This window comes from Micropterus salmoides, unplaced genomic scaffold, assembly GCF_014851395.1.
Source record: "Micropterus salmoides isolate LMB-PRFRI ecotype aquatic unplaced genomic scaffold, ASM1485139v1 Ms_hic_scaffold_12, whole genome shotgun sequence".
Classification (NCBI taxonomy): Eukaryota; Metazoa; Chordata; class Actinopteri; order Centrarchiformes; family Centrarchidae; genus Micropterus; species Micropterus salmoides.
The window spans coordinates 4,285,121-4,302,596 of NW_024040263.1; the positions used below are offsets into that span (position 1 = coordinate 4,285,121).

The 17,476-nt window shown below is 41.6% G+C and overlaps 1 protein-coding gene across 2 annotated transcripts in view; it reads left to right on the forward strand.

Moving 5' to 3' along the window:
• The window catches only part of LOC119898733 (glutamate receptor ionotropic, NMDA 2A-like), a 98,166-nt gene that overhangs the window by 70,726 nt on the left and 9,964 nt on the right, over positions 1–17,476 (forward strand). For both annotated transcript variants that reach the window (XM_038712932.1, XM_038712931.1), the window contains exons 11-15: positions 5,111–5,279; positions 8,844–8,997; positions 10,381–10,506; positions 12,766–12,995; positions 13,648–13,808. In XM_038712932.1, coding sequence (XP_038568860.1) covers positions 5,111–5,279; positions 8,844–8,997; positions 10,381–10,506; positions 12,766–12,995; positions 13,648–13,808 — 840 coding nt within the window. The remainder of the gene's footprint in view (positions 1–5,110; positions 5,280–8,843; positions 8,998–10,380; positions 10,507–12,765; positions 12,996–13,647; positions 13,809–17,476) is intronic.

Below are 17,476 nucleotides of genomic sequence, written 5' to 3' on the forward strand. Positions count from 1 at the left end.
CAACAAGAGGGAATTCGCATGGCAGAGCATCCCCGCAAAACTAGATGAAGGCCTGTCAGGTAAAGGTATGTAGCCTATAATTTTAACTTAAGTTAAATAGGCTACAGCTGTGTAGTGCACAGAAGCCGTTGCTATGGTTACTATCCATAGAGCGCCTGCCGTTGGAAACCAGGAGTGTGGAGCAACCCTGCGTGGGCCAAGCGACTACGTTGTGATTTTAAGAACGTTTCTAAGACCGACATCTTCCCCAATACTAACCAGCATGCAGTGTGTAGCTATCCACTTCACTATGGGATTTGATCACTTGTCTTGGTTTTGTTTATCTACTCCCACACGCTGCATGCAACGTAGTCTGCCGAAGTCTCACTCCACTGCTTGTTTGGGTGGGTGATTTGTAGGCTGATCAACATCCCACCCCTCCTGTTACCCATGGTCTGACTGTATGTGTATTCAGAGCCAGTGAGCAACGGACTTTCAAAATAATAATAACAAAACTGCGTTAACATGCGATAAAATAATTGTCGACGTTAATAAATTAATGCATAATAACGGTTTGATTAACGCGATAATAACGCGTTAATGTGCCCATCTATAGTTCTTTAATAAGAGAAATAGTTCTTTTGTAGCCACGGATGTTTTTTATCAGGAGAAAAGATACAGGTATTTGTATTCATATCAAATCCAATGTAGCTCATTTCAGATTCATATATAACTACTCCACATGTCAACTGAGGCAGCCAAGATTACATCAGTGATTTTCCCACATATTAGTTACTATTTTGTGTTCTTTGTCAGTGTTGTACAGGAGTAAAACTCAAACCAACTTCTGTCAGAGAGTTTAACACAGTTTATTTGGTTCATGGATAATCAGTTCTGTCAGCATTAATAATTAATTGCTCTCTGTTACTGTCAGCTTGCTAATGCCAATCTGTCGGTCTACTTGATTTTTGTTTCTACTGCCACTGTAATTGCTTGTGTTTTCCATTGTGGTTTTTGTTTCATTGTTCCATTAATTCAGTGTGATTCTTTTGTTTTAGATGTACTGAACTTGTTGCCTGTTTTAAATATTACATGCTTTACAATCTTTATTTTTATCTAATTTTACAGTACCCACATTATTATAATGTGGCCATGTATAGAAACCAAAAAATTATTTGAATAAGCAACTGAACTCTTAAAGGTGGAGTAAGGATTCTGGAGAACACCCTGACAAATAACATGATATAGAGCTAACAATGACACTGCAAGTAATGTACATTAGCTAGGTTGTGGCTTAGCAAACTGTTGCTACATTTGCTGCTGCAAAACTAACATGCAGAGAGTTGAAAATTTAAATACCACTGAACTTGTGGAATAGAAATCACTGACAGTGAAAACCATTTTTATGAATTTCTGTGTTTTAAATTTCCCTTGCTGAAATTTTGAGAAGGTAATTTCAGGTTATGCAATTTAAAAAATCTAAATTCAAAAACAAATAAATAAATAAAATTCAAGTGGCGTGCAGTCTCTACTCTGAACCTTTCTTTCTTGGATTATAAGACTGGCAGAGCATAGCCCAAATGTCCAAGCATGACTTTTCATCTTCAGTTTTGTTTACTTGACTCAGCATGACTTGAATTTTTAGGTCTGAAAATGACCAATTCAGTCTGTAAATCAATATTGTTTTTTATATTGGACACTTTACACACTTTTATTTGTCTGAATTTGTAAAATTACAAAATTACAATGATGTACTTGAAACTGTAAAACACGTTTCTGAAATTGCACTACAGCTGAAACAATTAATTGATCAGTCAATGGACAGAAAATGAATTGGCAACTATTTTTATTTTGATTGTTTAACCGTCCAAATGTGTTTCAGCTTCTCAGCTTTGAGGATTTGCTAGTAAAGGAGAATATCTTTGGGTTCTGTACTTCATCACCTTTGCCATTAGGAATTTGTAACAGGCCCTTTTAATTATTTTCTGACATTCTATAGACCAAACAATTAATCAGTTAATAATCTGGAGATCAATCAGTAATAAAAATAGTCTGTAGTTGCAGCCCTAAACTGCATAAATCAAAATGACCTATTTCAAAGAGGAGAACTGAAACTAACTGACACTTTTACCGTTATGTCTATGAATGTGCACTGTCCCTGTAAATAAATAAATCCCCAACCTGAGCTTGAGACAGAAAATGTAAAAATGTTTCATCCTTTTTGTCATCTGGACTACTGTAACTCCCACCAAGCCAGTATTATATTCAGCAGCTACAAATCAGCCAGAATGCTGCAGCCTGCCCCGTCTTCAACCTCCCCAAGTTCTCCTTCCCCACTGGCTGCCGGTGGCTGTTCACATCAAATTCTAAATTCTGGTCCTGGCATTCAAGGCTCCTCGGGGAGTCGCACGCGCATATCTGCAGGCTAGGGTCTATCCGTACCCGCCAGCCTGTGCTCTGTGGTTTGCTACAACCAGCCACTTAGCCCTCCACTCCCTGCGGCAGCTACGTCATCGTTTCACCTGACCTCCTCTTTCTCCTGCTCCCCAGTAGTGAAATGTCCTTCCCACGCCAGCACATTTACTCCATCTTCTATTGTGAAAAAATCCTCTTTCAACCGAATATCCCCATATCCTCACTATGCATCTGCTGTTTAAAAAACACCCCTTGTATGTGTTTACTTAAATTTTTCTATTCTTATTTTTAGCAAGCTGTTATCTGACATGATCTGTTATCATTCGCTCGTGATAAGTCTCAGCTAATGGAACCGAAATTTTTCACAAATTCATATTGACTTTGTTGTGCTACTTAATCAAATGTGATAATTTTTTATGTCTATATTAAGGTTTTTTTTCCACCTCACCACCTCACTGCATATATATCTCTTTCCCATGCACCAATAGCAGTGAGCTGATATAAATTATCCTTTGTTACAAATTATATTGATTCTGATTTAACTTATCATATCTGAAATCATAACTGATTTAAATTCATATTACAATGAAACTAAATTTCATATGTTTAACACATTAATGTTGCCACATTTATAGATTAATTTAGGCATTTAATTTTTATTTTCCCTTTTTGATTGTGATTTTTGTCACATCATATATACTTGAAGATTTTAGGATCGGTTCATGGTGTTTCTACATGTGTGACGTGTGCTTTTTTAAAATCAGCCCAGCAGAAAGCTTTAGAGACTTCTTTCAACAACAACACGTCAAACAATACAATGGACTTTTCTTTGAAAAAAACTTAAAAGGCATTTTTATAGTGGCTGAAATATGTTGCATGCCTTTTCAAGTGTGTAAACAGTGCAGAGATATTTCTCAAATAGTGAGTAAAAGTAAAACTTTCTCAAAGAAACTTCCTTTGGATTCTTTGACATCTTGGGTTTTGCTCCAATTATCTGCGATATATGGACACCTCTATAAGACCCTCTGCATGACAAGACAAGGCAGCTTTGTTTCTCTCTGCTAATTTCTATAATTTAGCTCACATCTCAGCTCATCTGTATATAGTCAGTTCAGAGTACATAAAGATTAATTATAATCGCTGCAGGTTTATTTGTCACTGGCTCTGGCATTTGTCTCTGTAGCTGTACTGTGCTTCTGCTTGATCACTTGGCCACAACACTGTCCGAATGCACAACTAAAATCAGTATTTTCTTAAGTACTCTACTCATGACTGACAGCAATATTGTCATAATTTCAATAAATGTCATAATTTCTAGACAATAGCAAATAGTAAAAAAATTTCAAGATAGCAATTAGGATATGATAATACAATAATACAGGATAAGATAGGATAGGAAAGGCATTGTTAGCCACTAGGAAATTGTAAAAAACAAAAAACAAAAAAAACCACTAAACTGTAATTGCTGTCTTTGAAAATTCATTTCCTTTTTTTAACAAACTGGATCCACCATTTTAAAAGCTTTTGTGTTGGATGGATTCGAGAAGACAGAAGATGCAACACAACAACCACTGAGTATCTGATCCATGTAGTCATGACAACGCAGCACTGTAGGCCCGTTCTGTTAGACGACTGAATCATAGCACATGGAAAGTTTAACTTGTGACCTGGTTTCTCAACCTGAACCTCTCTGAAGCGACTGCTGAGGAAGTCTCGGAGCGGTCACAGGCCAAGATGACCAGTCTCTTGTAGGCCTTCATTTACGTTACGTTTGCCTTTTCTGTGTCCAACTACCCATTCAGTCACTACTTCCATTTTATGCTTGTCGTTACAGAAGCCTGACATCAATCAAACATATCTACTGTATGTGTATCTCTGGGAGTGTGTAATCACTGTGTGTGCGCGTGTAGGTGTGCGTGTGTGTGTGTGTGTGTGTGTGTGTTTACATAGTGACATAAGGACACAGCGAGGGCTCAGCTGGGGAGCGCTAATGTGTACAGTATGTGTGCATTAGAACACCTGGGGCTCATACCGTACATACACAGACTCGCACACATGTATGTATATATACTATGCTCTCCCTCTCTCTCACTCACACATTCACACACTTTAATAAACTTTAATAGTTTTAAAGTTTTAGTTTAGTGCTCCGAGATCCCCTTGTCAGAAAAGTTTTCTTAAATATCTGTTTCCTTTTTGTGCATCCTGTCTGTATGGCCTCGCTGTGTGTGTAGGCATGCTGTAAGTTTTGAAGAGCTACCTCCTTACAGACAGAATCAGAGAAACACAGAGGTAGGAGGGAGAAAAGGACAGTGTAAAAGAATGAGGAGAGAGACGAGGGGAAGGACAGCTGATATTTTAATCATGCGGGTTGGTTGCTCTGCAGAGCCCAGCTCTATTTAAAGCCCGGCAGCATCTGCTCAGTACCCCTGTGATTCCGGCACTAAGGGAAAGACACACAAACACACACATACACCATACATGCTCTCTCTGCCCTTCAGCAGTATTTATTGTTACTCTACACTGTCATAATTCTAGTTTTACAGTTTGATGGAACCACCAGATGTTGAGCAAGCAGGCAGTAAGAGTACAGTTACACTGGCACTCCACACATTCGCCTGTTAACACTGAAAATGTTAAATTCCCTAATGTGTTGTGCATATGTGTGTGTGTGTGTGTGTGTGTGTGTGTGTGTGTGTGTGTCTCTATGTTGCAGTAACAGCACATCAGGAGGTTCCTACATTAAGCAGTGCTGCAAAGGTTTCTGCATTGACATTCTGAAGAAGATTGCTAGGAACGTCAAGTTCACTTATGACCTCTACCTGGTCACAAATGGAAAACATGGCAAGAAGATCAATAACGTGTGGAACGGCATGGTTGGAGAGGTAATTCCTACTTGTCTGACCCTTACTAAAATAACACATCGGTCTGTCTCTCTGATTTTCTATGTAATTATTGGGAAATACACATATTTGCTGTTTCACCCAAATTAGATGAGAAGGTTAAAGCCGCTCTCATGTTTGTGCGGTAAATAGGAAGAATGGAAACAGGATGGAAACAGCTAGCCTGGCTCTGTTCAGCTATATAAAGATACACCCACCAGCACCTCTACTAATAACACTTTATGTGTTTCAGCTTTAGCTCACAGTCTATTTGCTAATCTCAGATAACTGGGTGCTGCCTGTAGCTTCAAATTGAATGGACGCACAGCACGAGCGTGATAGTGATCCTCTTACCTCTTATCTTAAGTCTTGGCAAGAAAGAAAGTATGCATGCATTAGTTGTTTAAATGTCAAACTATTCCGTTACATTACTATAAATTTAATATGTCACATCAGATATATCATTTAGTTGCATAATGCCGCCTGTCATTATTTATACCGTATTGCTTGTTCCTTTCTACTGTTGGCCTCTACATGGAATTATTACTAAATGTATTGATTAAAAGACTGGTATCACTCTCTGTTTTTTCATTATCAACAAATATCATAAAAAATTAACTACCCAGTCTTTGGCACTCAGCCCTAAGCCCATTTATTCCTACTAAATAAGTATCTCACTGATGTGTTTTCAGGAGTTTTAGATACAGTAAAAGTCTGCGGTACAGAGAACCGCATTAGTTCATTGTTGGTTTTGGTCTTTTCATGGCAATGTGTTGACTTAAAGAAAAATATGGAGCATCCTCAGACTTATCCTTTAAAGCTATAATCTATTATCCAATTGTAAACAAAGGTGTCACCCCACCACCAAACCTTAAAAGACAGGACTGGAAGCTGCTATCACTTTTAAATCGATTAACAGATCATTTAATGCACTTGTAGACAACAAGTTATAAAATGTTTTCCGATGCTGTAAAAGGTTCCCCTTCGAGGGAACTCGAACTGCGTCGGTGACAACACTATGGGAACGCCTCTGGGTGTGGCAGGGCTGAAATCATGAATGAAACTACTCCAATCCTATTGGCGTTGCTACAACGGTAGCGTCTGACGGCGTAACTGGAGGCGTATATAAGCACGCCGGCACACCGGACACATTAGCTTTTTTCTATTCAGCAGGCACTCTGGCATGTTTGAGACTACGAAGAGGAAAGTGCAACCAAGCGAGAGGAATTTTCTTACCTGGAAGGAAGTCAGGCAGAGGAGATGGCTGGTGAGCAGTTCAGGCAGTGTGTTTTTCCATGCCCGCGCTACATCACGGGGACACTCATGCCTTGTGTGTGTCTTGTCTGGGGATGCCGCATGGCGGCGGGCCGGTGCAAGCCTGCACACGATGGCGGTTTTGCAGGCATACCAGGCTGACCTGCTGAGGGACATGGACTCAGGAGGGGGCCCCTCTGAGGAGGATGTAGCTAAGCTCTGCAGAGCTACGGATTTGTCACTCCGAGTCACGAAGGAGACGGCCCGCGCCATTGGCCGCTCCATGTCTGCACTGGTGGCCACGGAGCGACACCTGTGGCTCAACCTGTCGGGCATCCAGGAGAGGGAGAAAACCTTCCTGCTCGACGCGCCTGTTGCAGCCTCTGGCCTGTTTGGCGAGGTGGTGGACACCGTCATCAGCAGGTTTCAGCATGCCAGGACGCAATGAGAGGCATTCCGGCAGCATCTCCCTCGCCGGTCTGGGTCCAGGATGGCAACAGCTGCGGAGAGACGGTCCCAGCCGTCGTCCAGCTCCTACCGCCAGTGCCAGAGGCAGAGTGTCGCTTCTTGTGGTCCCCCTCAGCACACCCGGGACTCGAGGCGGCGTTCTCACCCACAGCCCCCGGATCTGAGGGGTCAGGGGAAGAGGTCCTGAGGCTTCTAGCGGAGGGGCAGTTCCGGGTCCAACCAGGTGTTGGGACAAGAAGTTCGCTCTCTGCTGGAAAAGGGGGCCGTAGAACTTATTTCCTTGCCAGTCAGGGAGTCCGGGTTCTACAGCTGGTACTTCATAGTTCCCAAAAAGGACAGAGGATTGCGTCCAATTTTAGATCTGCGGTCCCTGAACCAATCTCTGTGGAGATTCAGGTTCAAGATGCTCACCGTCCCCTCCATCGTCAGTCACATCCAATCCGAGGATTGGTTTGTCACGATAGATCTGTGAGACGCATATTTCCACATCTCCATCTGTCCCTCTCACAGGAAGTTCCTGAGGTTCGCCTTCGGGGGCGCGGCGTACCAGTATCGGGTTCTTCCGTCAGGCCTAGCACTCTACACTCAACAACGATGCGGGCCCACCTGTCTCCTGCATGCGTCAGGTCCATTTTGTCCACAGTGACCAGAGTGAAGCTAGGCCGCACCATCACTGTGAAACACTTTCAGAGGGTATTGGGTCTCATGGCATCAGCGTCCAGCGTAATCCTGTCTGGCCTGCTGCACATGAGCCCTGCAGTGGTGGTTAAAATCCAAGGGATTCTCCCCAAGGAGAAATCCGCTACGTCTGATACGGGTTACGAGCAGGTGCCTTCGTTGGGAACAGGACACTGCGTCGGTCCGCCCCACCTCACCCCGCCTGGAGTGCCTTGCTTCATAGCAAAGAGCTAATGTGTCCGACGTGCCGGCGTGCTTATATACACCTCCAGTTACCCCGTCACACGCTACCGTTGTAGCAACGCCAATAGGATTGGAGTAGTTTCATTCATGATTTCAGCCCTGCCACACCCAGTGGCGTTCCCATAGTGTCGTCACCGATGCAGTGTCTCGTTCCCCTTCTCGAGGAACAAGGGTTACAGGCGTTTGTTTATATCATTAATGTTTGTTCCTGGGAGTAGAAAAGGTTTATGTTTTCAAATACGATCACGTGTGAGATACCACAGCCACACTGTAATTTATATGTCAATAATATTTTTTGTGGTTGCTTTAAATCTCATACAAACAACTATTTCAGAGTACAGATTATTAAGCTCCTCCACATAAGGAGGTTACCTTGAGGCTTATTTAATCGCTGTCATTTATCTTTTCTGGAAATTATCTATTCAATCAGATTAAATTAAAGCTAAGTGCTGTCACAATAAAATCCAGTAAAGGTTAAACTCGGACGTAAAACGTCTGATAATGGAACCTGACATAATGATCCATAGATTGTGGCAGTGTTTATGGGAGCAGATTGCTAGAAGCCGTAGACAATTAAAATTTGAAAAAAAGTAACATTTTACTGCATACTAAAAACAACAACTTCATGAGCAGAATCTCCGTCTGTCGGAACACATTCAGACTCCCAGAAATGGTGGCAACATGAAAAAGACAGCTGTATTTTTACTTTTCATCTGATATGGCTGCAAGTGCCCTGCAACTACAGATGACATTCTGCGCTTATACCCTCAGTCACTGTGATATTTCACATCCAAAATAAAAAGGAGGAACATAGCAAATTGTTGGATGTTGTCCAAATATTTACTGAGCTCGCTATATTTATTTCCGTCAGTATATGTAGTAAGTCATGCACCCATTGTAACTATGGCTCTCTCTGTCTACTAGGTGGTGAATAAGAAGGCAGTGATGGCAGTCGGTTCGTTGACCATCAATGAGGAGAGGTCTGAGGTCATTGACTTCTCCGTGCCCTTTGTAGAGACGGGCATCAGCGTCATGGTGTCACGTAGCAATGGGACCGTCTCTCCTTCTGCCTTCCTCGGTAAATCTATCTTTTTTCCTTAACCATAAATTTCCTCCTTTTTCTCCTTTCTTCTTTTTCTCCATCTCTCCCCCAGTGAGCCCACTACTGGGAGCAGAACAAAGGGAGGTGCTTACACGTTAGCAAAATCCCGCACATAAAATGGAATATTTGATTCAGACAATATATGCCGGCCAACTTCCACTTGTACCCTGACTAATCTGGGCCTCAACACCCTAAGCACATTAATATTTCTAGCAGAGCAGAGGAAGTGGAGTGTGCCAGCTGTTTTTTGAAAAGTCAGCTCAGACAAAGCATTCTTGATACTCTCATCTTCCTCCTCCTCCTCTCCTCCAGTTGTTCAGATGACTAGAAACTGAAGCACTCCTCTGCGCTCGCCTAATGTCTTATATTGTCATTGGAGCGAGACAGGGAGCGAGGGGATGTATTGGACCATGCGTATGTTGGTCCCTGTGTATCAAGCCATGTGTCAGTATGCGTGTGTGCAAGAAAAAAAAAGTGTGTGTGATACAGCACCAATATATTAGTTTGTGTATTGAATTAAGTGTGTGGAGAATGAATGTGCTTTGGCCGTCTATATGTTAAGGCGGTGAATGCTTTGTGTGTGTATTTATATGAAAGAGTTTATTGTATGTCTGTGTATATGAGTGTGTGTGTGTGTGTGTGTGTGTGTGTGTGTGTGTGTGTGTGTGTGTTGAGCCTGGATCAGGGTATCAGTGACGGTTCAGTATCTCTCGTACTCATATTAGAGGCACCTCAGTGCACAATCTCTCAGGGTTGGCTAACCCTGGCAGTCACATACTTACACGTATAGTGACACACACACACATGCACACACATACAATGGGTCTGGGTTCAATGTCTCTGGCACTCATCCCGGTCTCTGAACTCCTGCCCTGCTACACACCAAACACATGCACTCTCACACACAAATAGATCACGTACACATGCCCACAGCAGGGCACATCAGATCACTTGGAGTTGAGTCTTCTCTCTCCCCCTCTGTCTATCTTTCTCTCCTTCTCTCTCCCCCTTTCCTCAACCATCTCCCCTGCCCCAGGCCTCTCCCTCTCTCAGTTCTCATCCAAGGGAATAATGAGAAATATGGAAATGTGCTCCGTCAAACTCTCTGTGACTAACTCTCCCTCTTCTCCCCTCCCTCCCTCTTCTCTCACTCTGTCTGTCTCCCCTTCTCCCCTCTCTGTGTCTTCTCTATCATCTTTTCCTCGCTTTATCTACCCCTCGTCCCTGTTCTCTTTCTCCGAGTCCTTTTTCTCTCCGTCCCTCACTTTTTATGCACCTCCTGCTCCTTCACGGTGTCTTTCTGTCTCATCTTCTTGTTTTCTCTTTAACTCTCTCCCTTTCTCTCCTCCTTTCTCCCAGAGCCCTTCAGTGCATCAGTTTGGGTGATGATGTTTGTGATGCTGCTCATCGTCACAGCCATCGCCGTCTTCCTCTTTGAGTTTGTCAGTCCTCTGGGCTTCAACCGCAACTTGGCCCAAGGCAAAGGTAGGCTTACACACACAATCAGGAATATCACACCAATCGTTTCTCCCCAGAGCAAGAAGCACAAATCCAAGCTTCCCCTGGAGCAAAAGAAGTGACCTATTACCACTCCGACTTTAGACAGTTCAGTTAATGTTACAGAGCATTAACAATTCTCGCCCAAAGATAGTCAACAGCACTGTAATCAGAGGGATCATCAAAAAACAGAACCTGGAGCTACCCTGCTGGCTGTGAATTACAGATTAATGTTATATTCACACAAAATTAGATTTTAGATTAATTTAACATTTAAATGAGCCAATCCAGGTGTAGCAAGCAAATTTAGTTTTTTCTTCGATTTTCCTTTTGGCGCACCTGAACATGATTCATTAAATCTAAACAATGTTTCCTAATTGTTCATCTTACACAGTGAATGAACAACACATAAAAAAGTAAAACTATTTTATCATTGTTTTCACCTCCAGGATAATAGTGTATCTTTAAAGATTAGTTCAACATTTTGGGAAATACACCTATTTGCTTTCTTGCCAAGATCTATACCACTTTTGTGTCTGTACGATGCACATGTAAATATGATGTAAATATTTTTGCACATCACTGCACAAACTTCCACAGTGCATATATTCCTTATTATTCTTTTATATGTTTATATTTTGTCAATATAAATATAAATCCTCTCCCTCTGGAATATGTTTGCAGAACACAAATCCAGAGTAATTCACATGTAAATAATTGCCACTTTGTTTTTCTTTTACTCATAGTTCTATTATTATTTTATAACTTGCATCTGTTCATTTCATATTTATATATTTTTTAATCTGCTTATGTTGACTGTATGTTTATGAATATGTCTAATCACCATAGCAAATTTCTCCTACGTGTAAAATACTTCTTGGCAATAAAGCTCTTTTGGATTCTGATTCTGATAAATATGAAGCTGGAACCATCTGGAGACAGCATGGTTCTGTCTGCCAAGGATAACAAAATCTGTCTACCTGCTTCTCTAAAGCTCACTAACAAACAAGTTTGTGTCTCATTTGTTTGATCTGAACAAAAACTGAAGAGTTAAAACAGAGTGTTGGGCTACGTTCCAGGCAATTTCTAAGGTGGGAGTAGTAAGGGCCCGTGTCCACCAAAGCCTTTTTAGTTACCACCGTTTAGTTCAAGACCTGAGGTTCGACAAAGCCCAGTTCCAGGATAGTAACCGTTGCTACGGTGTGGTATTTGTCCCGCCCTTCCTCTACTGTGATTGGACAGATGAGTAAAAAGCAACAGTGACTAGCGCAGCGTTTTTACCAAAGTTGAACATTTTTCAACTCTCCGCAACCGGGAAAAAACGCTCAGCGCCTCCTCACGAGGTTTAGGAGTCAGGAGTCATTGTCAGGAGTACGTGTTAAGAACGGCGGTGTCAAGCATTCTAAATAAAAACAAGAATAACATAAACTATTTAAATGTATATTGTTGTGTTTCTTCCGTCCCACCCCCGTGTTTCTTCAGTCCTGCACAGTAGGGCCGAATGAAAAAATGCGCACCTTTCCTTCAAAGTGAAATTATACTCAAGTCATTCCACATTTTAACAAGACAGCACCTGGTATTGATAGAACACACACGTCAGTGGTTGATGACAACAACAAATGATTTCTGTCTGTAATGTTATATTTTAAAATGACGTATATCTGAAAAGTGTTTAATTCATCCTGGCTCTCTCCTACTGCATGCAGCTTCACAGTAGCAGGCCTAAATCGCAGCTACAAGTAAAGGTCGGTCTAGTGGGCCTAAGATGTTTTCGCCTTCACCTACTGATCGTGCTCGTAACTCAAACAAAAGCCTTTTGTCCAGAATGACCGTTGCAACATTTGTGAGCTGTAGGCATAAATAAACATCAAAGCCTGTCACATTGTATTTACAAAGTCACTCCCCTGGAGGAAGCATGATGCCCTCAAACTGTATCACAAGGCTTTTTGTTTTAACTTTTCTTTTGGAAATTTTTTTGTGGTTAAAAAGATGGTGGCATGTAGGATGATTTACACTTTTAAGCATTTTTTCAGCTGCTGGTTAGCATCACTAACACAGCAATTTCAGGGAAAAGACAAGAATTTATATTGTAATGTAAATTATTGTAATATTACAGGCTAGGTGTTTTTCAACCCCAAAATCTACCTCATACTAATAGCCTCATAAAGCTTAAAACTTTCTTGGTTTAAGTTTTTTTTTCACTTTCACTTTTATAATTCTCCCTCTGCTCCCCTGCCTCTCTCTCAGACCCACATGGCCCATCATTCACCATCGGTAAGGCCATATGGCTGCTGTGGGGTCTGGTGTTCAACAACTCTGTGCCTGTGCAGAACCCAAAGGGCACCACCAGTAAGTTCATTGTGTCGGTGTGGGCCTTCTTTGCCGTCATCTTCCTGGCCTCCTACACTGCCAACCTGGCTGCCTTCATGATCCAGGAAGAGTTTGTGGACCAAGTCACTGGACTGTCTGACAAGAAGGTGGGATTACACACACATAGACACACAGAAACACACAAATACACACTGAAGAAACTAAACGCATTCACAGTCAGGGTTGCTCTTGTAATGGATGCCAGCCCTACGGCCAGACAGGACTCTCCAGGGAGTGCCCTTGGGCTTCAACAGCCCAAACCCTCTGGCCGTAGCTGTCACCACGCTAACACTGCCAGCCCAGCAGACCCAGGGGTGCACACACATACGCAGGCTGCAAAGATCAAAGACATGTGTTTGTGTTTGGGTGTCTGTGTGTGTGTGTGCGTGTGTGTGTCGGTAGTTTTGCAGAGGCTGGCAGTGTCAGCAGTACCCCAGCCAGTCTTACGCTAGACCGGACACACAATGATGATGACTGATGAGTCCACTCCACTGTTTCTCCCTCCTCCTTTCTCCTGTGTCTCTTCTTGTCACTCTCCTCCTCTCTGTGTGCCTCTCCTTCACTTGAACACTTTTTCTCCCTCTCATACTTGGACTCCCTTTCTTCCCCTCCTTCTTCTCTTATTTTGTCTTGCTGTCTCTCACTCCTGCACTACGTCTTGTAGCCTCTTTGTTTTTAATCTTTTGTTTTTTTGAGCTACTGTCAGTTCTCACTTTAAACAATATGTCTCTTTTGCTGTCCTTCTTCCTTACCCTACAGTTCCAGAGTCCATACTCCTATTCCCCTCCCTTTCGCTTCGGGACGGTTCCTAACGGCAGCACCGAGCGCAACATCAGGAAGAACTATCCAGATATGCATCAGTACATGACCAAATACCATCAGACTGGCGTCGTGGATGCGCTGGTCAGCCTCAAGACTGGGTACTGTAAACTTGTCAAGCCAACTTACGTCAAGTTAAAATGTATTATACCTGAGAGGGTAATTCTGTTTGCAGACAGTATGTATGCTTAAGAACATGTGAAAACAGACAAAACAAAGACCTTGCTTCACACAGAGATCTGGCCCCATGGGGCCCAGCACTAGTTCATGCTAAAATGCTGCAGTAACTGTGCTCAGTGTTTCTGTCACTGACAGTAAAATGCAAACACTGTCTGCAAGTGCTCATTATTGAGTCTTGTTGCTGCTGGAAAGAGGGAGCTGCCAAAACAGGGAGAGTGTAATTTGTTCTGGAGTTTGCTACTTTTATTCTCCCTCCTAAACACACACTAATGGAAGGATGGCTGCAGTGCTTTTATTTGTTCATTAGTTTTCTGTGCTTTGATCTTTAGGGTATTTTCTCCAAATATAATTTTACTTTGCTTTTCCCTCTCTTCACGTATTATATTGATACTGCATATCAAATAGATACAGTTTGTTTCTCATATCTCATACATTAGGCATTGTTTATACAGCATCACAACTGTATAATTAATGTGTTCAGCAGAAACATCAGTGTTTAATTTAAATCTTGAGCAAAAGTGGTTGTTTACACAGAAGACAATGTAAAAACTTTTGTCAATATTTCAGTCATGGCTGTGACACAAAATTTTAAACACATTTAAAATGCTCTATACTTTAATGAATCTGCAGTATAGTGTTTTCAAATGCTGTGTGCACTTAAACCAGTGAATATTAGTCTGAAATTCTGTGCAGTTTTCAAACAGCAGACACATTTAACATATGCCCTATGGTGCAGTTTAACAGTTTAATTCAAAGTGTTTTATATTTATGTATACATATCTTACACAGAGGGCCCCAGGGGGATTGATTAGCACCAGGGTGTATTCAGAGGGTTATATAAAACCATTTCTTTGCTCATAATGAAGTTCTAAACAGGGTTCTGCTGCTATACCTTGTAATATTGGCTCCTTGTTGCATTGTGTTTGGTTAACAGTCATAGATCAAGCTTCTGTTTTTGCTGAGCTCAGAGGTTCAGGCCCACGTAAGGGGATTGTTGCATCACATACTGCGGATGTTGCGCCCCTTAGTTTGAATTCAGCTTTTCATGTCAGAATAATGACAAAACCTGTAAGGAAAAGATTATAGCCCAGTGTGAACAAAGACATCCTCATGTGCGTGAATATTTACAGTACCCGTATGCGCACGGGAGTCAGTCACACACTGAGAATTCCAGCGAACAGTTTGTTCATGGATCTGAAGCGCATTGTTACTGTCACAACATTGGATGTACATTATCATCTGTAGTGAAGACTCAGCAATGTTGTGCTTTTTAGTACTGTAGCCTGATGGATCAAATTTCACAATCTTCTTTTACCATCAAATGAGGACTGTATATATATATATATATATATACAGTATATATGTATATTGGTGCTGGGCAACGATTAAAAATTTTAATCGCGATTATGCGCATGATTTTCTTGCGATTAATTGCATTGTTACGCGTAAAATTGAATAACGAATTCTTAAGTAGTGTATTGCGCAATTTTAATTTAAATGTACTGCTATATACAAAAAAGTGTAATAACATGTGGTTTGCAAACACTTTAAACAAATAAGGTGCTTTTTTACCAGCAGTATTCCCTTTACACCGTAGCAATAAAAAATTTCTTGTAAATCTCAACTTAAACATTAATGTAATCAAATCAAATATTAAACCAAAGCTATTTGCCACTGCCAGGGCATTACCTTTTATCTAGCGTGTTAAGTTACCATCAGAGTGCAGTTTTCTTGTTTGTCAACAGGTATCAGCATCAGGTATCTTTTATCAGGGAGCAGAAGAAACAGTCTGTTCAGTACGGTCGGGATGATGTCTACAAAACTACATTGAAACATCGTGATGGACGTTGGCATGCGGGGGTGGGGGTGGGGTGGTGGGGGGTAGCGGCCTTGGACAAGGCAGATCTGTTTCTTTTATATTTACATTGCATTTCATGTTTTCCTATTATGCAAATGAACCTTTCTCATAGAATTTATATTTGTTATTTAACATTTCTTGTTGCAAGCTGATTTTCAGAAAACCTTTAGCAAATGCTTTGAAAAAGTGGTGGGGACATGTCCCCAGTGTCCCCAGTGTAAATGGCACCTATGGTACTGTGCAACGATTAAAATTTTTAATTTTTAATTGTAATTAATCGCACTGTTATGAGTCCAGAGCCACGATCATAACAGGCAACGTCTGAGCAACTGGTTGTCATATATATTCGTTTTCTTGTTTTTTTTCTGAGCAGGTATAAGAAGAAACATTTTTCTTTTATCAGGGAGCAGCATAAACAGTCTATGTTCAGTAGCAAGTGTCCCTGTCAGAGTGAGGTGAAGTGGCACGTTGCGAACAAACAGTTTCCAGAATCTATTACTGTTAACTGAATAGGACATCAACAGCAGGGAATTTGCATGGCAGAGCTACAGCTAGGCTACAGCTGTGTGGCACACAGAAGCTGTTGCCTTGGTTAATGTCCATAGAACACCTGCCGTTTACTCGCGAAGCCCTTGTCTCCCTTTCTGATCATCGGAGCAAAGAGCAACCACTGGGCCAAACAACTACGTTGTGATTTTAAGAACGTTTCTAAGACCGACATTTTCCCCAATACTAACCAGCATGCAGTGTGTAGCTATCCACTTCACTATGGGATTTGATCGCTGTCTTGTTTTTGTTTATCTACTTCTCCCACACACTGCATGCAACGTAGTCAGTCGAAGTCTCCCTCCACTGCTTGTTTGGGTGGGTGATTTGTAGGCTGATCAACATCCCATCCCTCCTGTTACCCATGGTCTGACTGTATGTGTATAAAATAATTGTTGGCGTTAATTAATTAATGCGTGCCTAGTCCTAAGTCGTGCCCAGAGAGAGAGAGAGAGAGAGAGAGAGAGAGAGAGAGAGAGAGAGAATAGTCTGGAAAAAATGTACATTATTTGTTTGAGAGAATTATTGATTTTCTTTCTCCTTAAGTCATCGTGTGACCAGATTTATCTTGGAATGAGAAGACTGAAAACAACCTGATTACTGTGTGCTGAATATGAAGCTACAGCCAGCATCAGGCATAGCCTAGCATAAAGACTGGAAACAGGGGAAAAGAACAAGCCTTGCTCTGTTCAAAATATTCAACAAAAAACCCACCAGCAGCTCTTAAGCTGACTAATTAACATGTTGTATCTCATTTATTTAATCCATTTAAAAACCAACATTGTTTGTATGCTAACTGTCTCCTAGCTCCTAGCTAATAGCTTCATATTTAGCAGACAGACCTGAGAATGGCATCAATCTTCTCATCTAACTCTTGTCAAGAAAGAGAATGATATTGTAATATTTTCTAATAATGTTTCCCAAAATGTTGAACTAAGTGTAAAAATGACAGTTTGTGGTTTTAAAGGGGGGGTTGTGAAAGACTTTTTCTTGGCCTGGTGCACAAGACTCCAGGCAGTCGGCTGTAAGCCTCAAATATAATCGACAATTGTAAGCGTGCGCTCATATCTCTCGGCAAGAACGTGAATAAGCATCCTTCCTAAAATGTTGAACTATCTTTAAAGCCTTTAAAGCGTGTCAATGTCTCCTCGCAGCTTGTCACAGGTGTTTGCAGGCAATTTAATC